We start from the raw sequence: 23,076 nt of genomic DNA on the forward strand, positions 1-23,076 counted from the left end.
TTCAAAGCCTTTTAACAAATGATAAAGACTTACGTTCTCAAGGAGTAGCTCAATCGGCTGGAGACCACGCCTCATGAAGCGGAGATTACTAGTTCGAATCCTCTCCCTCCTCTTCTGTGGACATGTAAAAAAAAAAATGATAAAGACTAATACTACTCGCCCTAGCTATTTTTCTAGAAAGTGTTTTTTTCTTGCATAACATGATTCTTTTTCTTTCTTTATTTCTTTTTTTTTTTTTTTATGAATAAGAAGATATATTATAGACAAAAGAATGAGTGACACGACCCAATTCAAGGCATGCTAATAAAGTACTCTGTAAAGTAATGTTATACATCATCTCATTATTTTTCGTCATCCTAAAGCTGATGTGGCGTGGTCTACTCAACCTAAAAAACCAATTTTCATGCACCAAAAGCTATGGGAGACCACGCCACATAAATTTTAGGAAGATGTATAGCATTACCAATACCAACACCTACATTCTGATGATAGATTGATAGATATGCCTTCCATGCACATCGAGATTTTTGGTTTACCTTCCATGTGTACAATCACTCATAGGCTTTGTTTAGATTTGTAATTTTATAACGTACAATTTAAAAATAATGATTTTTTGATTTAAAAACCCACGTACCTAAAATTAGTAAAGTATATGCATGCAGTTACCCCAAGTACAGGTAAACCATATGCTTGCTCCTTAATTTTCACACCTATCACTATAGCTGGTCTCCTACTTTTGATCGTTCTATTTATTATGCTGAATTTTGGGTTTCGTGGTTTTGCCAAGTCCGATCGACTAGTTTTATGCGGCTGCTTGCTCTCTCAAGTCTCAATCCATGCTGGCTTATGATTATTAAATGCTTAATATTGGAAATTATATGTGCTAATGCTTGTTAATTTCTTGCTTTTTTTTTTTTTTCCTCTTTCTGTATTCTTCTTTGAGACTTGAGTTTGTACTTCACGTTACTATTCCCAGTGTCCTAATGTGCACCTTTTCCTACTTAATAGATTAAAAAACAAAAGCAGTGCAGTTGTGGAAATGTGAAGCGAGCTTGATTTTGCAATATAAAATGCGTTTCTCTATGCTATTAGGTGCCTCATAATTTGGTTTAGGTGTGTAGTTTTAGAGTGAGAAGTGAACTCGTGGAAATATATATATATATATATATATATATATATAATGTGAATGATTCAGTGGATTAGGTTTGGTTAAAGTAGGCAAGATTACTAGGATGAGAGTAATTGAAATGGGTTATATATTGGTTGGTAATTGTAATGTTGGAGTCAAACATTACAATTATAATGTTGGGTAACCATATTTTTTTTTTTATTATTTTTGGAAAACACGTTTGGGTGGATTTTTTTAATTTCAAATTCTACCTAATTTTCGGTATTTGCAATTTTGAATATAGAAAAAAAATATATATAATACAATACAAAAAAATCGCACACCCAAACGAGCTATTTTAAGGTTTTAAAAAAGAATGACATATATTATGAATTGTGAACATGTTATGTAAATGACACTATAAGGTTACTACGCTTAATTTATTGTAGATTAATTACTAAAAACAAGAAGAAGCACATCTATCAAAACAAAAATCTACAACTAAGAAAACAAAATACTAGCCATTTCCATCACCATTGGCACATGACCCTCTCACGATAAGGTAACAATGGGCTTTAGCACAAAGAATGCCTGCTTGATCAAGGTGATGGCGATCATAGATATTAACAAGAACTACAAATTCAGCAACCATTATTATATATTTCTTTTCAGAGATTAGTTGTATTGATACAGAAAATAAGTTGTTAATCTTTTCATTAACAACCAATTAAACGAATACAACAAATTCAGAAAATCAGTTGAACTAACAAAGAGTCGTTTTTCAAGTACATGAGGAGATGGCAATCATAGCCACCCACCTTAAAGAATTTGCTCCAAAGAGCCTTAGCCTTGACTCTCAGGATACTCTGGGCCGTTCACTTGCACAAGGCAGAGAACTCGCCACACCGCTCCACCGTCACTCTCCTGCTGTATTTTCAGGGTTGCAACTAAACAATGGAAAATAGCTAGTTTTTTTCTCAACAAAAAACGATTAACGCCTAAACAAATGAGGCCCAAGTGATTTTGTTGTACCATTGTAACTCTAGGTAGGTCTGACTTGTAGTTTTACTGTAAATAATTTGGAAATGATTTCCCATTGATTTCACTCTTCAACATACGTTTGCAGGCATTAATGCTCATTGTTCCCATTGATGCTGTTGACTTGTTCAGCTTCATGAGGTTAGTTTAAACTGTGATATCTTTTCTCTTTTTATGTTTTTTTGTGGTTCTGCTAAGAAGTTGATCTCTAGCACTATGATTTAATTTTTTTTCAAATTCAACGAATTTCCAAACACCATTTTTTATATTTAGTTGTTTTATTTCACATATTTAGTGCCGTCAACATTTAGAGCTACTGGAAAGCATTTTTTAAGAGTGAACTTCGAATATTTACTATTATATCATATATATATATATATATATATATATATATATATATATATATATATATATATATAAAGCCGAGTTTTTCCTTAGAATGGCATAGAATAGTGACACGTGGCATGAACCCATACTTTTTAGTGACTGAACCGATCATTTAAATACTGAACCGGTCTTTTAAATAAAATTGAACCGGTCTATTTAATCTCTCTCTCTATTAATGATACAAATAGTCTCTCTCTTAATTAATGATATAAATATGACCTTTTGGTATTTTTATATTTTTGGTTGAAATCTAAATATAACCGGTCTATTTAATCTCTATTTCTCTCTATTAATGATACAAGTAGCATCTCTCTCTCAATTAATGATATAAGTATGACTCTTTGGTATTTTTATATTTTTGGTTGAAATCTAAATATGTTTTCATTTTGTTTGTGAATGTTTATGAGATTTTTTTTTTGTTCATTTGTTTTTTCGAATGTTCAGAATTATATAGGATTGAAATATAATAGGTATCACACCAACATTAAAAAAAATTCCTATTAATTTTCTATTTTATATTTTGATAATCAAAATCGTGGTTTTCTTCTTACTATTTTTCTTCTTCATACTTATTTTCATTCTAAACTATACATATGAGAACAAATATTTTAACATATTTTAATTTATATGAATTAAACTAAAAATAAGGATCTTATGTATTAATTCATTTAAATGTTTTATATACCATGTCATATATATATATAAAAGCCGAGTTCCAACTTAGAGTTGGCCTAGAATTAGGACACGTGACATGAATCCATACTTTTTAACTATTGAACCGGTCATTTGAGTAAAAAAATGGTAATTTAAGTAAAACTAAACCGATCTGTGTATTTCAAGTAAAATAAATTATGCATTTAATATCACTAATTAACTATCTTATATTGAATAAAAAATGAATAGAAACGTCAATTTTTTTTGTCATTAAATCCTCACTAATTTCTACCTATTTCTCTTCCTTTAAGTAAAATCTTTTACTCTAACACTGCTTCCTCTCCCACTAAATGTCCGTTACAAACTAAACCTCAAAGAGTCAAATGTCAGTTTTTTTTTTTCCTTTGGGAAATGTCAAAAGTCACTCTAATATCTCTCACTTTCTCAAATAAATATATGGAGAAGTAATGGTTTGTGGCTATGCAAAACTGCAATGTTGTTTACATTACCGGATTGTAATGCTCAAAGCAAAGAGAGCGAAGTTTTTGCTATTGTTGGAACCTTTTTGTTTGTAATATTGCTATAGGTTTTTTTTTTTTTTTTTTTTAATTTGCCTTTCAAGTTTGTCAAGATTGTGTTCAATTGAATTGTAAATAATATGTTTGTATTTATTTTATGTGCTTCTGTTTTTTTGATTTGATTTTCTATCCTTATTTTTGCATTGATAATTTATATTTTTTATTTTTTATTATTTTTGTTGTTTTGAGTACGCGGTATGATGATTTTTTAATTTACGTTGTTCACTGATTTTTTTTTCCTGTATAATGCACATTGTTAACGTGCTTAATTGATAGACAATATTGATTTTCAAGGTTTCATATGAACCAAAAAAGTATATGGAAAAGAAAACTCTGATTTATTCTTTATTTTCTATGTAATTAATATATTATTTTTAATTCAAATTGCTTATTTTATCTTTTGTAAATTTTACACTAAATTCAAGAAAATGATGGTGAGAGAGAGTTTCCTATGGTTTTTTTTGTACGGGGTATGATGATTGTTTAGCGTATTATGTTTATTGAGTAGTTTTTTATTACTTTGTGTAATACAAAAAAGATAATACTATTATATGGACAGAAATTTCCTACAAACCGGTTTGTAAGAAATTTCTTACAATCCACATATAAGATTGACATGTGTCATTTAGCATATGAGAATCATATGTTATTTAAATAGCATGTACGAACATAGCATTAATAAAAAAATATGTGCTTCTCACATGTTTAAAAGATACGTGTCTTTTTTAATTGTGAGTCGTAGAAAATTTCCTATAAACCAGCTTATAAGAAATTTTTGTCCCTATTATATTATATTAGTGTTTTTCAATTTTCAATTTTTATCTATATTTTCTATGCTTCTCTTCTTCCATTTTTTTTTATTATTATTATTATGAAACTAAATTATAAGGAAGAATCCCGCGCTATGCGCGGGTTACAAGCTAGTTTTCTATTATCAGTGAGTGAAGAGGAAAATACTGCTTTCTGTTGTTATCATATGTTGGCAGATTCTGAGAACTTAGAATATTGTATAATTTACCGACACATGTGCATTTACATGGACAGATATTTGAATATTGTTGGGTGTTTCAATCAGGTAAGCTCATAATTTTCAATAAAATTATAGAATAGGAAACATAAAACTCTAAACCATTCGATGCAAGTTACGGCCTGTATTCCTTCCTAATCCGAATTGATCAGAATAAACATAGGACAATAAAACTCTAAACCAATCCCTTCTATGCCAATCAAAAGCTTTAGCCAGCCTACTAATCAAACATATTTCTTCTACATTCTTATAAACCCAATTCCCATTAGCATCCAAGAATCAATATCTCTATCTTTTTCATTGGGATTTACTTGCTAAAAAGGACACAACTCATATATGAATCTAGACACAAAATAAGCCTCTGGAGTCTGGCCTAACAAAATAAACTACTTTCGAGTGCCGATTATAGAAGGAAAACAAAGATTTATTTGGAAAAAAAATTATAATCCCGATGCATCTTGATTCCTCAGTGGAGCAACAATCACAGGTTTTATCCTAAATTACCAAGCTACCTACATTGTTTTTCTACTATGAGTACATGGATACCATGATCAAACCAAACAAGAAACAAAAATCCTGACGTTTGCATCAGGTGTGGATGGAAACGATAATCCTAGGACTAGGAAGGATCCTCAATAATCCATGCCACCCATGCCACCACCCATTGCCGGAGCCTCTTTCTCTTCCTTAGGTATTTCGGTCACAACAGCTTCAGTAGTTGTCATCAAAGACGACACACTGAACACAGAAAGTGAAAAACAAGATTTAACACAACTTCTCAATGACAAATACCAAAGTCAACACAAACAAACAGTAGGATCTTTAATCTTACCTTGCGGCATCAACCAAAGCAGTCCTAATTACTTTCACCGGGTCAATTATTCCAGATTTGACCATATCAACATATTCATCTGCTCATGCAATTTCTAAATTAGTACAAACGAATACACAACCTAGTGAGAGAGATAATGATAAACTGTGGGGAATTTACATACCTTTGGCTGCATCGTATCCTTTGTCAGGGTCACTTTCTTCCAACAGCTTACCAACAATAACAGCCCCCTCAACTCCAGCATTAGAAGCAATTGTGTACGCAGGTGTCTGCATTAATAACAAATAAGAACAAATAGCCCAGATGAGGACAAAAATTTCTTACGAACTGGTTTGTAAGTAATTTACTACAAACCAACTTCTAATAATAACATGTATTCATTGCATTTGAGAGCATATGTTCTTTTTAATTGCATGTGTTTTCTCACATTTTTTTTTAATAGCTTAAATGACACATGTCGCTTTTAGACGCTAATTTGTATGAATTTCTTACAAACCAGTTTGTAAGAAATTTGTGTCCCCTAGATAACCAGACAAAAATGACAACTTTCAAGCTTAAGACATGCCAGAAGATCTATTGCACGGGTAGATGCAAAACAAAGATTTAACTATGTTTGACACAAGTTTTTTTACAGAACTCAAAAGGCCCCAAAAAAACCACTTGGGATCTTATTAGACATAAGTCACTGACACAATGGACGAGAATCCGTTCAAGTAATCCAAGCAAAGTGCTCTCAAATACTTAGTTCCAAAAACTATAAGAAACAAACCTTCAGAGCATTCTGAATAATCTGAACACCGATCTTCTGATCAAAGTTGGCAGTTTCCAGCTTATCCAACTCTTTTGATGCATAAAGAAGAGCAACGCCACCACCTGCAGATGGGAAACTCTTGTAATATCTGTCCACTGACTCAAATTTCAACCAGATAACTACAAAATAATAGATAAACGATTTACCTGGTACTATACCCTCCTCTACAGCTGCCTTTGTGGCATTTAAGGCATCGGTCACTCTATCCTTCTTCTCACTAACTTCAGTTTCGCTAGCTCCTCCAATCTGTGAAAATAAAGCAAATTTCAACCATTTCTTGGCCCATTACACCACTACCCAAGAATGCGCATAGACAACAAAAGATAAAGATCAGCCAGCCTAACCAGCAAGAGCAGTTGTTGCATTAGTTAGTTGACAGATTCATAAAATGTTAGAATATAACAGTAACCAGACCTTCAACACAGCGACACCACCAGAAAGCTTTGCCAATCTCTCTTGTAACTTTTCTTTGTCATAATCAGAAGTGCTATTTTCAATTGCTGACCGGATCTGTTACCACAATTATTGTTGACATCAATAACTTAGGATATGAAAAGATCTAACTAAGTTTGTTTAGGAATATATTTCTCAACTAACAGGATAACAATTAATCAATTTTCACAATTCAAATATCAAATAATGCGAAAAAGGACAGAAAAACAAAGTCTAGGAGGTACTAAGACTAACCTGTTCACATCTTTCCTCAATAGCCTTCTTGTCGCCAGCACCATCAAGAATAACAGTGTCATCTTTTGATATTGCGGCCTAAAACAAAAACTGTTAATTATCCTCTGAAAATCATTATATGATAAAGAGCTAACATCGACACTTATTCCAAATTTACCAATCCGAATTTCACATCAATCAAAATTTACCATGAGAATCATTGTCTACTACATTAAAAGTTAATCTATACGCCGAGTAAAAGTCCAATGTCTTAAATTTGTCAATCAGAATTGTAAACATCAATAAAAATTTACACTGAAAGAGCCATGGTCAAAGAGATGGAGTACATATATAAACTTCAAACCGTATTCAAGCTTACCTTCTTGCAAGTGCCAAGCATATCCAGATCCACTTTTTCAAGATTCATGCCAAGCTCGTCGGTAATAAGCTAAAATATAGAGGTAACACAGATCAGGGTCATGCAGTACCGTAAAATTGAGAAGTTTAAACTGATACAGGACGGTAGGCTTACTTCTCCTCCTGTAAGAACAGCTAGATCCTGCAGAAAAGCTTTCCTGTTTTCACCAAAACCAGGAGCTTTAATAGCACAAACCTGTAGCAATGACATTCACATCAGTTTAGCAAATAACACCACCCCTGTATCAAGTGTAAATAAAAAAGGGAACAGGAAATACAGCCAACCACAAAAAATAAATTAAAAAAAATCAACCTTGATTCCAGCACGAAGCTTATTCAGGATAAGAGTTGCCAAAGCCTCACTTTCCACATCTTCGGCAACAATTAGTAAGGGCCTTTGTCTCTGAACAAAATAAGTGTGAGCAGAATACATCAATTGGTAAAATATGGATCCAAATAAAATTGATTTACCAGAAGTTGCTCACCTTCAAAGCCAGCTCTAATACTTTAATGACAGCATTTAAACTTGAGATCTTCTTCTCATGAATTAGAATGAGAGGGTCTTCCAATTCCTGTCAACAAATAGGCCATGGACATTGCTTTAAAACTGAAGCAGCACCAAGTTTTTTTAATTTTTTTTTGAAAATTTAAAAAATAAAAAGACTTGGACAGCTGGTGAGCACGCAACCGGCACTTTCAAGTCTATATAACCAGGCATTTGTGTCATGAGAAGAGGTAAAAACTTACACATTTCTGGGTTTTTGGGTTAGTAATGAAATAAGGGGATATGTAACCCCTATCTAGCTTCATGCCCTCCACAACTTCCAACTCATTATACAATGTTTTTCCATCCTGAAACGGTTAAATAAAGTAAGAACCACACTTCTTGGGAAACGTTTGGCAGTTGGCACCAAGAGGCACCCCCTTATAGTTAGAAAATACAAGGTATCAATAGCAATAGTAAGTTAATTACTTGGATTGTGATTACTCCCTCTTTGCCAACTCTCTCCATAGCCCTTGCAATCAACTCACCAATTTCTCTATCTCCGTTTGCAGATATTGTCCCAACCTGTCACATTAGATTTATATACCGGAGACCTTGGATTAAATCTCACAAGCTTTACTTTTATAAACCCCCAGCACTAAGGAACTCATGCTGCAAAAGGCTGAGTTACTAGAAAGCATCAAACAGACCTGTGCTATTTCTTCAGATGTGCTGATCATTCGTGCTCTGCTCTTCAAATGTGTAACAACAGCGTCAACTGCCATGGTAATACCACGTCTTAGGTCCATCGCATTCATTCCGGCAGCAACTGACTTGCACCCTTCGGTAAATATTGCTCGGGTAAGTACTGTAGCACAGGTTGTCCCTGCAAACACATTGAAAAGTCCTCACAGTTCTCATTGCTCAGCTTAAAGGGGTGAAAGAAAAGAGTTGCACATCTCGAACACAACTTCTAATTTAAGAACACCAAATCTTCTACCGTGTATAAGAATGCAAGCCAAGCCAAGCCATTCTCAACAATAACCAAAAACAACACAAATACATGAACAGAATTATCACAGTTAAATTATCTGTGTTTCCACCAAACGCTTCTATGGGAAGAAGACCTTACCATCCCCTGCTGTATCATTGGTGGCATTTGCAACCTGTTTCACAAGGCTGGCACCAATATTCTTGACTTTGTCCTTGAATTCAATGCTCTTTGCAACGGTTACACCATCTTTTGTAACTTTTGGGGCACCCCAACTTTGTTCAATTACCACATTACGTCCCTTCAACAGCAAAACACCAATGTCAACACTTAACCACATTGAATATTCCAACATGAAGAAAAGAAAAGGTTTGAACAAAACAATAACCTGGATTATAAATATACTAGCGAAGAAAGCAGATTCATGGATCTTCAAACAGGCAACTTTACTTTTTTTCCTAAATATCAGCATACAATCACACTAATATCTCCAGCGTTCGATCAATGAGTAAATTAATAAGAAACACAAACCCGGAGATCTATATATCAAGATTCCACGAAGAATACATTCATTATTAAAATAAAATAATTATTAAATAAATTATTGGGGCCTAAAACCAGCAAAAACACCAACGCTTATAAAAATTCTTACCGATAAATGATATTGAGATACGAGTTACACAGCAAAAGTTAGAGATATCAATTAAGAATGATCTGGTTAGCTAGATATGGAGGGAGTACCTTAGGACCCATAGTGACTTTGACAGCATCGGCTAGCTCTTCCACACCCTTAAGCATAAGAGCCCGGGCCTCCACTCCAAATCTGATGTCTTTGGCCGCATAATTCCTGCTCCAACTCAATCTACTACCAACCTGTATACAACAAAGCGAGGGGATCAACACAAAATTAGAAGAGATAATCATAGAAGTTCCAGAGTCTAAGGAAAACCCAAAAACCAGTTCTCCCACCTGCTGGGAATTGTTCCTAGCGACCCTGCAAAAGCCAAATAAAAAAAAAAAAAAAATACAAGAAGAACAAATTAATTGTCTTTTTGTTTTCTTAGAAGGTAGGAAAAAAAAAAAACAAGAACGATGAACGATAAACGATAAACAACGAAATTCATAATGCTAAGCTGCTTTGAAGAAAGTAACTAAGTTTCACCATGTCTAAACTCGAAACAGTGATAAACAAAAAAACCCATATCCAAGACATTGATTATCGCATTTTCTCGGGAACCAAATGGAATAAGAGAAGAATGAAAGAAACCCAAATGGAAAAAGAAGAGGAGGAATCGGAACGGAAGGGGAGGGGAAAGAGCACGTACCGGGCTCTGGAGGCTAGGCTTGAGGCGAAGCGGTACATGATTGTGATGGGAGGGAGAAATGGCAGAGACTACAAAAGAGAGACTGAAACAGCGTGGAGGAGAAGTGGTGCTTTTAAAAGGAAATGAAGGGAAGGGTCTAGAAGCAGTCACCGGCAGCTTCTAGGGTTTAAGGGTTTTTGTGTTTTTTTATTTATTATTTTGTATTATATGGACTATATATGGTCCATGGCGTAGTACTTACGAGTATGATTTTAACGTGGTTTAAGGTGTTTTTTTAACGTGGTTTAAGGTTTCTTTTTGGCTTTTGAACCCTTTATTTCATTGGACCCCCAAACAAAAAGCTAGTTTTTTCTATGTCCATATTTAGAGTAAAAAATAAAAATTGAATAATATAGCACATATTACAGTCTCGAAAGGACTTCAGGTATGTTTGGCAAAGCTTTTTTTCTTCTTCTTCTTTTTTTTTTTTTAATGGTAATAAAAATTAATTGATGTGATACAAAAGTAAAATGATTTTTGAATTTTGAATTTTGAATTTTTTTGAGAGATAAGTGAAATAAAGTTGTTTATTAATGTGAAAAAAAGAGTTTGACTCTTTTCTTTTAGCGAAATTAAAAAATTGAAAAAAAAAAAAGGAAAAAAAAAAAGAAAAAAAAAAAAAAAGAGAGGGGGAAATCAGAAATGCTTGCCAAATGCACATGAGTAAGTAGTTACTTAAAAATTAGTTTTTGCTCATTGATCCTGGTTAGTTTGAAATTCAATCATTTCGAATTGCAATAATTTTGAGCAGCTGATCTTTGAGGTATAGCTAAGCGATTTGTGGTCACTAACATCTCAAAATCTATTCATATTGACCTATAATTTTAGGTATTGGCCTTATATGCTGAAATGGCACTGTCATGTCAATAATATATTTTTTTTTAACAAACCTCTTTCCTTTGTGTTGATTGACGTCACCCTCAATTGTCATGCGGTAGTGGTCGTGACCACAAAATTTAATATAAACGAGATCAGCTCAATAGATTTTAAGGTTTAAGACAGACAATTTAATTGGAACCTTTTTTATATTTAAATATTAGTTTTAATTTTTAGTTTCTATTTTTCATTTAAGAATCATTCCTTTCACTTTTTTATCTTAAATTTTTCCAAACAACAAGTGAATTCATCTTCATTTCAAGACATTCAGTTTTAACGAATGGCAAATTTTGTATTGAGCTATATATAATTCATTTTATGAAGAATATAATTTTTCACTTAAATATAAACACTATAAAAATTTAATTCATTTCGTAAAGTTTCCCCTTATTTTAATGAAAGAACATAGCCGACATATTAGTTTGGAGTTAAGACGAAATTACAAGTGTTATTACTTTTGGGGTGCCACTAATGTGACTTTTTATTTTTCTCTTTCCCTCTAAAGTCTCAATATATTGGGATTCAATTTTTTGTAATTGTTTTTCACCATAATTGGGGCTTTAAAGATTTTTTTTTTTTTTTAAATGAAACTTAATTAACTATTGTCATTTGGGGACTTAGGTGACCGCCTAATTGGCCGAGACAATGAGATGGCCCTGAATACAGAACAAATCGATCTAGTGCAAACCAAATATGGTGGGTTTGTTTTGCACCAAATCGAAGATCAGGGTTCGAAGGTGATGGGGCCACTCGCAAAGGTTAAGTGGGAATGACCGACCACCCTCCTACCTTGCGTTGCACTACCACATTAGTTAGTGAAGACCATGTAGTAAAATAGTAAATAATAAGATGAAAGTACGGTTATTATATTTTTATAACAGAAATCATCCCGCCATAGGTGGTTATAAAATAACCGCGTTTATTTAAAATTATAACCGCAAGGCATAATTGCTTTTAAATTTGAGCATTTTGGGTCTATTTTTTAGTATTGAGCATTCATTGAACTTCTTTTTTGGGCTTTCCTCCCCTCCCTGATATATGGTGTAATTTAAAACTCCATATGAAACAATATCGTTTTGTGTGTGTGTGTGTATGTATGTATATATAATATTTATATGGGTAGGTGGTTAGCAGTTTTTTCAACCTACCTAAAAAAACGGTTAGGCAATTAGCGGTTTAAAACGGTTATAGGTTTAGGGCTATTATTAACTACCCACAATTTCACCCTTGGGACTAAATACATTTAGCATTTCTCCAGCTGGGCGCCAAAGCTTTCACGTGACATTTGCTTATCTTAAATTGCTGATTGTACTAGCCTTTTTTCTTCTCCAAAAAAGGACAAGAGGGGGTGACTAACCATGGTTACTCTACTTGGGTGTTACCATGGTAGCACTTACCAGCTATAAATTACTCAGAGGGGCCTATACAGCGAAAAACCGTTAGCGCTTTCTCAAAACAATGGAGTCATAGCCAGACTCTGTCCCACCAAGGCATCGATGGAACCTAAGGTGTCTAATATTAATCAGGAATGAGTTATTCTCATTGTAGGATTCGAACTAACTCCTTAACCGTTGCCTAACCTCATGGAGATTTTATTGAGATCACTGAATCACAGCCACTTATGGTTGATTATACTAACTTTGAAGATGCGTGTAGCCATCTTGTATAAAAGAACAAGTGACATATTGATTTATTTTACTCAATTAATTAAATCAGCGTAAAAGTGTTGCATGCTAGTTTTTCTTTAAATATTATTTTTCAAAGTCTTAAGAATAAAGATAAATGTAATGATATAGAGATCACACAACCTAATGATTATTTGTCCAACAAAAGAAATAATATTTTATTATTATAATGTGCTACAATGAATAGCAATATATTGCAATTCACTTAGCAAAAAATGTATTCTACTTATTTTCAACCTAATTTGTTGGAGATGAAAATTGAGTGATGTTAGTTAAAAATACATATTATGATGGATTTACCTAATCCGTAGGAAATGCTCTTACATGTAAAATTTTTGTTGGAAGGGAAACATACGTTTAATTTCTCTAAAGTTGTACTCTTTTTTTTTTTTTTTTTCATATTTTTTTTACCTTTAATGTTTATAAATTAGCGATCTTCCTCTTGAAGTTTTTGAGATTGTTAATACAATGGATGTATAAGCGCGGCGGTTAATATTTACTAATAAGTGGTAAGCGTTAATAACCGCAACAATTGCTAACTGGGTAATTGGAAATAATTGCAACCGGATTATCGAATAATTGGGTACCTCGATTGTGATTATCGGTTATAGGATTTTAAGAAACCGGTTAATAGTCGGGTAACCGGTTTTTTTGTTTTTTGTTATATATATATATATACACATTTACCTATAAAAAAAGAATATATATATATACACATTAAAATTAATAAAAAAAATGTAGCCGAATCACCACCACCAACCTTTTTTTTTTTCCCTAAACCAGGAGACCACCTGTATCCTTCGAATTGGCCAAAAAGCTCACTCTCCTACACCCACCCGCACATTACCACCACCACCACCACTGCACACACACACAGCCTTGCTACGAACATTTCCTCCTCAGCTTCTTCTCCAATCTCCACCCACTCAGCTCCTCGGAACTCCCATATTTCTATTCTCTATCAAATTACAGAGAGAGAGAGAGAGAGACCAAAGATGACGGAGGCAGCGATAAGGAAGAAGCCAGGCATGGTGAGCGTGAAGGACATGCCGGTCCTCCAAGACGGGCCGCCTCCGGGCGGGTTCCCGCCGGTCCGGTACGCCCGTAGGATCCCCAACAAGGGACCCAGCGCCGTGGCCATTTTCCTCGCAGCCTTCGGTGCTTTCTCCTGGGGCATGTACCAGGTCGGCAAGGGCAACAAGATCCGCAGGTCAGCATTTCTCGATCGCCATCATCATCAGCTTCTTCTTTATCTCTTGTTTTTGATATTTTTGTTTTGCTCAATGATTTGCTTATCTGGGTTTGGCTGTTTTGTCAATATGGTCGAATGGAGATGTGGGGGTTATGTTTAGTGGTGCATAGATCTTTGTTTTGTTGATTTCTTGTTGATATTGATGATGAAAGAGTTCTGGGTTTTGGTGGTTCTTTGAGATGGGCTCTAGAAATGAGGTGGGTCTTTTGGGTTTTGCTATTTTGGCTAATATCTTTTGCAATTCTTAGATAATTATCCTTTTTCAAAAACGAATTGTATTTTGTTTAGGTTAGCTATCAATCCGGTATGAGTTTTTTGTGTATTGGGTTTTGGTGGAGAAGCAAATGCGACTTGTAATGTGCACTGTGATTTGGAGTCATTCAAATGTGGGAGTTGACTGTATTCCCTTTGTTGAAACCGCAGAACTTTGCTTTGGAATGTCAATAAAGTTGATGGTTTGCTAAACGTTGGTTGGCAATAACTTCACGCCAATGAGGTTGAAAATCATGAGTGGATATGGATAATTTGTATTTATGATTATAATCATAACAACTCCTCTGACTTTGAGTCAAGCAATCTGATCTTCAAAGATGATAGGGGACAGGAAAGTGTTAGGCTTTTGAGGGGAAAAAATTGGGTTGTTATACTTGAGTAAGTTGTTTATGTAATATCTACAAATAAGGTGTATGGTCTTCATTTGCAAGAGTTGGGGAGTGAGGAATTCAAAGTTCAACATAAAGGATCGGGTGTAGGAGTTTTATTAAACATTTTGTGGGAGGAATTTGAAGAAAGATCAAGAAAAGAAATTTGAATTAAAAAAGTAGTTCTATTGGACTCATTTGACAACGCTTTTTGAGGGTAGCTTTTTGCTTTTTAGCAAAAAAAAAAATAATAGCATTAACAAACAACTTAAAATACAAAACACTCAAAACTACTTTCACATTTATGTCACATCACAACAAAAAAGAAGAAGCAAAAAGCACCATCTAAAACATTTTGCCAAACGAACTTTCTTTTTTCCTTTTTTGCAGGAGTGGGTGTCTACCATCGAGGCTATTGTCTTGAGTAATTTAAGAAGTTGGGTCGGTAAATTAGCATAGAGGAGATAAGATCAAACATTGGGTGATAGGATCGGAGAAGTATTACAAGAAGAAAATATGCAAGTAAATAGAAAGAGTCTCCACTTGGGTTGGAGAAATACCACAGTACACAAGATAATTTATTCTCTACCCACTCGGTGAGCAAATAACTGCTTATAAAACGTAGAACACATCAGTTACTTAATAGTTACTAATAACCCACTAGCAGTTACTCCACTATCGCATATTAACACTAACACAAGATAACCTAATAACAATACAATACAACTTCTACGAGCAGTAACCCACTAACAGTGCAATACAACTTCCATAACAAAGACACATTGTGCCTATCATTCGCTGCCCCTTCAGTTGGAACCTTGTCCCTGAGGTTCATGCTTGCTGCTCTGACTCTCCTTCTATGGTTACCATGACCTCCCAAGGTTGGTCATTCTCGATGAAAAAGAGATGAGATATACGACATTTATTCCCTGTAGGATAATGTTCACTACAATTGAAAGTTAGCCATTTTTCACGCCTTTTCTACATCTCTTCCCAAGAAAGTTTCTTTATCAACGAAACGGTACAAGGGTTAGGTGATGTTGCTGCATCACTATCTGGCATGTGAACTGCCCTTTGTACATTTTATTCATTTAGTTGATGTTGCCATGCCAATATCTCATCCTACATTCGGGACAACTCAATGGTTTCCCGAAAGGTATTGAGTCAAAACATCTTCACCTGCGTGGCCATCTTTGTCTTCAAGCTTCCAAGGAAAGTTCCAATTAGAGCCTTTTATGGCCATCCAATAACCCTACTAGCCAGCCCCTCAAACTCTCTTTGATAGTCGCACAACGTCCCATGTTGTTTGATGTTTGATAATGTTTCATCAGAGTTTTCATATTCAGTGGAACCAAATCAGACCTCTAGTTCTCTTTCAAACACATCCCAAGTAACCACCAAACCTTCCTCCTTGTGCACTTGCTGCAACCACTGCCACCACCGATTAGCTTTTCATTTGAGGTGGAAAGAAGCAAGAATAACCCCTTGATCTGCTGCTGTTCCCTGGTATTCAAAGAACTGCTCCACCCGATTGAGCCACACCGATGGATCGTCCCCTGAATATCATGGGAAGTCCATCTTAATGTACTTTGGCAGTGCGACATGGGTGCTAGAATCATCCTTATGACTCGAGGATTGCGTCAATGATCCTGGTTCAGTTGAGGATGATGAGGGCTTCTCATGTTTACCACTGTTATTCCTAAGAATTCAGTGATTTCCTTCAACGATGCCTCCATTTCCTGTGAACTTATGCTGGTGTTCTGCACCTCGACTTCCAGTCGTCGAATAGCTTCACAAACCTCCTGCGCATCCACTTCTACCTTCTTGATACGCTTCTTAATGGTAGCCATGTTCTGATACCAAATGATAGGATCAGAGAAGTATTACAAGAAGAAAATATGCAACTAAATTGAAAGGAGAGAGAAAGAGAGAGCGCACAGAAATTACAAATAAAACACCAGCAAAGTAACTCAAAATAAAACCCAACTAGATTCAAACTAAATTATGCAAACTCCCAAGTAGGCTCATATTTGAATATTGACATGTGCCAAATTAAAGCTTGGGCCTTTGAAGCATCATTTCCATGCCTTTTGTAAACTTTGTAAGGGTACTGCCACTTGTCTTCATCACCCATTCCCTTCTTTTGGTGTGGACAGAGTGAGAAGTGGGAGGAGTGTTAGGTAAACCGCTAAGCCCATGACTCCCAAATCGCAGAAAAACACCTTGTGCCACCACTGATCGGAACCCACATCTAAATTCTAACTCAGAGAGAGAAAGAGTTAGCGCACAGAAATGGGAGGGGCTCTAACAGCTGGGGTTCTTGAATAGGGAGAGACAAAATGAAGAGAGAGAGAGGAGGGAGGGAGGGAGGGAGAGCCGCTTTGAAAGTGGTTTTCAGTCCTCTTGAAACTCATAACGTTGAAATGGAGCTGTATTCTTTTGAATGATTTTCTCACACACATGTAGTATTATGGTCAAGTTGATAGAGGTGGACAGAGGGATGGAAGTTCAGGCTTTTAGTTGAAACAATTAGAATCTCAGGATAGAATTTATTATCAAAACCAAACTCTGAGGGGATTATGTACTCCCCAAATGAAATATAATATGTTGCAAGGCAAGCAAAAGGTCCCTAGTGAAGAACCCTTTGTCAAAGTTCTCATCACAAGTATCTGCAATTAATAAACAGCCAAATGTTATGATGCATCTGATGGTTCACTTAGGCTTTAGTTGCAGTAAATCTCCATGTCTTACGCAACGCAAAGCAAGTGGTGAGCCAGTTAAGCTCTTCTTAATTGCCCAATATGGTGTGGCGCTCCTAGCACTTGCAAGAAAGTAATATGAGAAAATATGGGCATTCAATATTATGATTAGTACGGGCAATCATGAGTCATGGCCTAGTAATTATGGTTACCTGGGTTGATCATGATCTTTGTTCTATTAACTCCTTTACCGTTGAGTGACTGATCTGGGCAAAATTCATTTGTTGATGGGAATCGTTTCTCTGCACTTGGAACTATTGATGTTTAAACCGGTTTTAACTAGAGTGATCATCATAATAGTATATTAGTATCATGGTGAGGTTCCAACATTAAGATGGTGGTTTAAGAAATATTGGAACCAAAAGGTAAAATAATTTGTATACTTGACCTCAAATGTACATTTGATTGGGTTTGCCCATTCCTACAAAAGAGCATCTTTTTGCTTTTTTTGTTCTTTTTAAAGAATCTTTTTGGGGTTGGTATTTGAAGGAATAAAGAGCTTAATGCCATATTTATTCTTTATATATGCTGCATCTGCTTTAAAATTAGAGCTCTTGTGGTGAAAAGAAAAAAGTCACTTACCGAAGGGGTCAAAGTCCCGTCCTAGCACAATAGTTCCAGGACAGTGTTCCTATGCTATGACAGCCTTGTGATCCTTTACTGACTTCTCCCAGAGGAATTATGAAAATGCTGTTAGCTGCCTTCTGTTTTATAGTACTCTATGCCCTAAGGTGATTGATGCCATAGTGAGTGTATCTCATTGGGGGTCAGACACGATATCTTTTGGATCCCATTTAGGTGGCTGTATCTGAAACATTTATTGTAATATTTCCTGTGAAAAATTATCCTCTTCATTCTCTTTAAACTCTACCTTTTAATTTTATTGGTGCACTAAACTTTGGGCCCTAGATCCTCTGCTATTTTCCTTCTGTGTCATTGTCAATTCATCAGGCTTGGCTTCCTTCACCATTTTCCCTGTTAAGCTCGTTTGTTCATTCAAAGTTCCCCATAAAGTCAAAGATTCAACATGGTTTTTCTTCTAAGAAATTTGATCACATCCAATGTCTCCTATAGAGGGAAATATATGAAGCTCTCTGTCTCAACAAGTTATAATCAAGCATCAAGTCAATGAATGCATATTTATTAATCAATGCCCCAATTGTGGGGTATGCTGCTATTGCTAATTAAAATTAAGTGAAGATTAGGATTAGGAAGGGGTGGTGGAGTTTGCTTAGTAGCCATACCAGACTTATTTTGGGAAACGGGTCTAGGATCCGTTTTTGGGACAATGTGTGGTGTGGTGAGATGCCCTTCAAGGAAGCTTTCCCAGTTTTGTATGACATAGCTCGTGACAAGGATGCACGTGTTGCAGACCACTCGGTTCTGGTGAGCGGGTCCTATCAGTAGGGGTGGCAAAACGGGTATGCAGGCCGACCCATTTACGATCCGTGACCTGTTTAAGCTAGACCCAAACACGACCTGTTTATGTTAACACTTAACGGGTCGGGGGCTCCAGACACGAATACGGCACGTCAATTTCACGGGTCACCCGACACGACCCGTGAAACCTGTTTAGTATAATGGGTCATATCGGGTCGACACGACCTGTTTGACTCATCTCATCAAAATAATCAGCAATCTTTATGTATTAAAAAGAAGAACTTTCTGTATTAAAAAAAAAAAAAAATTAAATAAAAATAAGGGCGAGGGCAGAGAAAGAAAGAAGGAAATGCCTTGGTGTCGAGCTGCAATTCCTTACTGAAGATGTCCTGATCATCGGAATTGACATAGTAATTGAAAAGATCCAAGAACTAGGAAATGCCGGAGAAGGGGACGATGATGGTGGACCTGGTGGCAGAGGTCTTCTCGGAGATCTTGAGATAGCGGCCCCGAGGTTTCTCCTTGAGATCGAAGTTGAAGAGCTTGTGCTCCACCTGCAGCGTTTTACACAGCAACTCCACGTCATTCCCTATCCCTCCCTCCTCCACCACCACTCCCACCACCCGAATTCCCCTTCATTCTAAAACTCTATCCCTAGCCCTAAGCCCTAGATATAGCGGTCAAAAGCAAACCAAAATCACCCACTCAGGCTTCGAATCGAGCTAATAGAAGAATCAATTATGGTTTGAGAGACTGGTAGGTAGCATATTTGAAGAATAATTGGAGGATGGCTCACAATTAGTAATAGCGGTTCATTTTGTAAATTAGGGGTTTAAAGGAGGATGGATGGGAGACGGTGGGAATTGACTCAGTCTCTTCTTCATATTTGGCAATTGGCATGGCCTATTATTTTTCTCTCATATCATAAATTCATAAAAATTCCTACTACCAGTAGTTCCTATTTTATAATAATTCAAATGCTCTCTCTCTCTCTCTCTCTCTCTCTCTCACATGTCCTAAACCAAAATCGCGTTTTTTATGGGAAGAGGGGGGGCGAGGGCGGCGCATATGTTACTATATATTCACTCATTGTTAGTAATACTATTCCTTTTGCTTGCAGTAACTAATTTCCTACCTTTTTTTTTTTTTTGAATAATCGTGTCTGGCGGGTCACCCGTGACACAACCCACCAGACCAAACTAAACGAGTAGACCCGTTTAAGACCCAAATCCGTTTAAGATAAACTCAAACCCGCTAATTTCGTGTCGTGTTCGTGTTGGGTTGTCAGGTCGAGTCAAAATTGCCAACCCTACCTATCAGTGGGATGTTAGCTTCTTTCGAGTGGCCCACGACTGGGAGGTGGCTGTTTTGGCTTCCTTTTCTCTTTGTTGTACTCCTCCAGAGTGGATTGTGAAGGGGAAGACCAGCTCTAGTGGTCTCCTTCTCACAAAGGGAAATTTGATGTAGATCTATCTATAAGGCTCTTGCTTGCAAAGAGGCTATTCATTTTCCCTGGAAAAGTATTTGGCGGACCAAGGCTCCTTTGAAAGTGGCTTTCTTCGCTTGGACGGCAGTGCAAGGGAAGATCATCACCTTGGACAATCTCAGAAAGAAGCGTGTCATTGTGATTGATAGATGTTGCATGTGCAAAATGAATGGGGAGTCTGTGGATCACCTTCTTCTCCATTGCGAGGTTGCACGCGCTCTATGGAATGCAATCTTTAGTCGCTTCAGTCTGTCTTGGGTTATGCCTCTTCGGGTGGTAGATTTCTTCGATTGTTGGTGGACGGGTGGTCGCTCTCGGAGTGCGGTCGTGTGGAAGATGATTCCTTGTTGCCTTTTGTGGTGCTTGTGGAGGGAATGCAATGATAGACGCTTGGAGGACAAAGAAAGAACCATTGAGGAACTCATTTCTTTTTTCTTTCATTCTTTGTTCTCTTGGACGACTGCGTTCCTTGCACCTTTAGTGATTAGTTTTAATGATTTCCTTGTTTTGTTTTCTTCTTCTTCTTAGATGCCTTTCTTGTATACTTCCTGTGTACTTGAATGCGCTTTGCGCTTTTAATGATATTTCTCTTACTTATCAAAAAAAGAAGGATTAGGTGATCATGGTTCACAAATATATGGTGTGCTAACTTTAACTCATGGAGAGTAACAAGCGATACTTTTTGGGTATATTTACAATCCTGGAGATTCGATCGAATTTTAGGTCATAAGAACCAGTGATAAAGGAAGGCAAGGTGATTTGCATTAAAACCTTAGATATGCTTATACTCGTGGCATTTTATCTCTGCTAACAATACCCATTGCTGTTCTCCATAAAATCTAGTTTTTCAATTCACAAATCAGAAATGAGTTTCTATAAGAAGAATTTTGTTTATAGATTTATTTATTTTGATTTTTGACTATGTATTTGAATGGGGTTTGGGTTGGAGAAATAAATAATTTTTGTAGCTGGACTTAATGGAATCTTCATTCTGTATTTCTAGTCATATGTTTGGTTATCCCCTATACTGTTCCTGTTCTATTGGCAAGACTCTATGTTAAATTTAAGGGGGTAAGACTCTATGTTTCCAATATGAGGTTTCTTTGAAAAATGATACACTCTTTGCTGAAAACATGTGCCTTTTGTAGGGCGCTTAAGGAAGAAAAATATGCTTCCCGGAGAGCAATATTGCCTGTTCTTCAAGCTGAAGAAGACGAAAGGTAAGCAGAGAACATATCAGATAGTCCTCTTCCACCACCCATTCCTTATATAAACCCCCTGAGTTCAGAATTCTAATACTGTTTGTCTGCCTTCTATAGATTTGTCAAAGAGTGGAAGAAGTATCTTGAATATGAGGCCGAAGTAATGAAGGACGTGCCTGGTTGGAAAGTTGGTGAAAATGTATACAACTCTGGGAAATGGGTACCCCCAGCAACTGGTGAACTCCGTCCTGATGTCTGGTGAATACTATTCCAACTGCAGTTGCTTTTGTGGTTGATGTTAAATCGTCAAGAGTTGGTTATTTTTCAATCAAGTTTCTTGTGTTGCTCACTCTGAGCCCATTTCTAGTGAAAATAAAAATGTATTTGAAACTCTCTTTTACCTGCTTTGCAAACACTAACAACAGGCATTGTTTAATAGTACCCCATGTTGTTATGTACTCTTTTATCTTTATCTTAAAATTTGGGTGGATGTGGTGGTCCTAGACATAATCAATGGAGGTTTGGCGGTGGTTTTGGGTCAATCACCAAGTATGGTGGTAAGTGAAGTTGCCACAAAGACAGACAAAGCTTGCTGCTGCAACGTGATTTTAAAAATGATGTCCTTCAAACAAGAGTATAGTCAACAGTTAAATTTGCAGACTATGAAAGGGTGCTACTGTTTGTGAAGATCATCTTTCAGAAGAGAGCAGCAGACAACAAACATAAAGAATAAAAAAAGAAAATGCTACGATGATCCTTCATATATATGAAGGATCACTGCAGATCCCTTATCTCTTATTTTAATAGTTCCTTGCCAAACTTTATATTTCTCTTTAATTAATTTTTTTAAGCTTAAAAGAAAGAATAAGAAAAGACTAAAAAAGAGTCGTTCTCTTAAAAAAAAAATAAAAATAAATAAAGATCTTAGAGAATGAGATGTAGGTTCTTTATAAAAGGGTTCTTCAAAATCAGAAAAGGTAGGGTTATTCTCCAAAATTCGAAAAAAAAAAATTCAAAGCATCCAATGTGGATGGTTTTATATCCTCGTAGTGACGTCTCATTTGGTACTAAAAGATGGATTTAACTAGGCAATCGTTACTGATACCAAATCTTTGCTCATTGATTTGGTTCTCTAGAAATTCTCATTTACTTATCACAATTAAGATATGAGAAATATTACATGCACTTCCAAGTGCTTACTCTTCAACGTGCAGTGAAAATTTCTATTGATATATCATATATATAGATTACCTTGTCCAAAATTCAATAATAATTTTAAATATCACTTCAAAAAACAAGTACTTAAAATAGATGTAGCATTTCTATCGAGAGATAAACTTGATATAGAAAACCCCATTGTTCTTGGGTCAATCCAAATTAGCCTTCCTATAGAATTGCAGTAATCATACATGCAAGATAACGAGAACATAAGACACAT

General features: G+C 35.8%; 2 protein-coding genes across 2 annotated transcripts; one reads left to right on the forward strand and one right to left on the reverse strand.

The window, feature by feature from the left end:
• Positions 1–5,195: 5,195 nt before the first annotated feature.
• LOC133872791 (chaperonin CPN60-2, mitochondrial) lies at positions 5,196–10,459 on the reverse strand. Its single transcript, XM_062310399.1, has 18 exons — positions 10,319–10,459; positions 9,963–9,987; positions 9,735–9,866; positions 9,135–9,294; positions 8,713–8,888; positions 8,492–8,587; positions 8,266–8,370; positions 8,004–8,090; positions 7,832–7,921; positions 7,634–7,714; positions 7,481–7,549; positions 7,123–7,200; positions 6,850–6,945; positions 6,582–6,681; positions 6,394–6,497; positions 5,788–5,893; positions 5,625–5,703; positions 5,196–5,530 (listed from the first exon to the last, which is right to left on the reverse strand). Exons 1-18 carry the CDS (start codon positions 10,354–10,356, stop codon positions 5,425–5,427), a joined length of 1,728 nt encoding a protein of 575 aa, XP_062166383.1. The 5' UTR covers positions 10,357–10,459; the 3' UTR covers positions 5,196–5,424.
• A 3,269-nt stretch (positions 10,460–13,728) lies between these two features.
• Positions 13,729–22,104, forward strand: LOC133872798 (NADH dehydrogenase [ubiquinone] 1 alpha subcomplex subunit 13-B). The gene is made up of 3 exons (XM_062310412.1): positions 13,729–14,128; positions 21,585–21,656; positions 21,756–22,104. Exons 1-3 carry the CDS (start codon positions 13,914–13,916, stop codon positions 21,898–21,900), a joined length of 432 nt encoding a protein of 143 aa, XP_062166396.1. The 5' UTR covers positions 13,729–13,913; the 3' UTR covers positions 21,901–22,104.
• The last annotated feature ends 972 nt before the right edge of the window (positions 22,105–23,076 follow it).

Source organism: Alnus glutinosa, chromosome 1 (assembly GCF_958979055.1).
Source record: "Alnus glutinosa chromosome 1, dhAlnGlut1.1, whole genome shotgun sequence".
NCBI classification, from domain to species: Eukaryota; Viridiplantae; Streptophyta; class Magnoliopsida; order Fagales; family Betulaceae; genus Alnus; species Alnus glutinosa.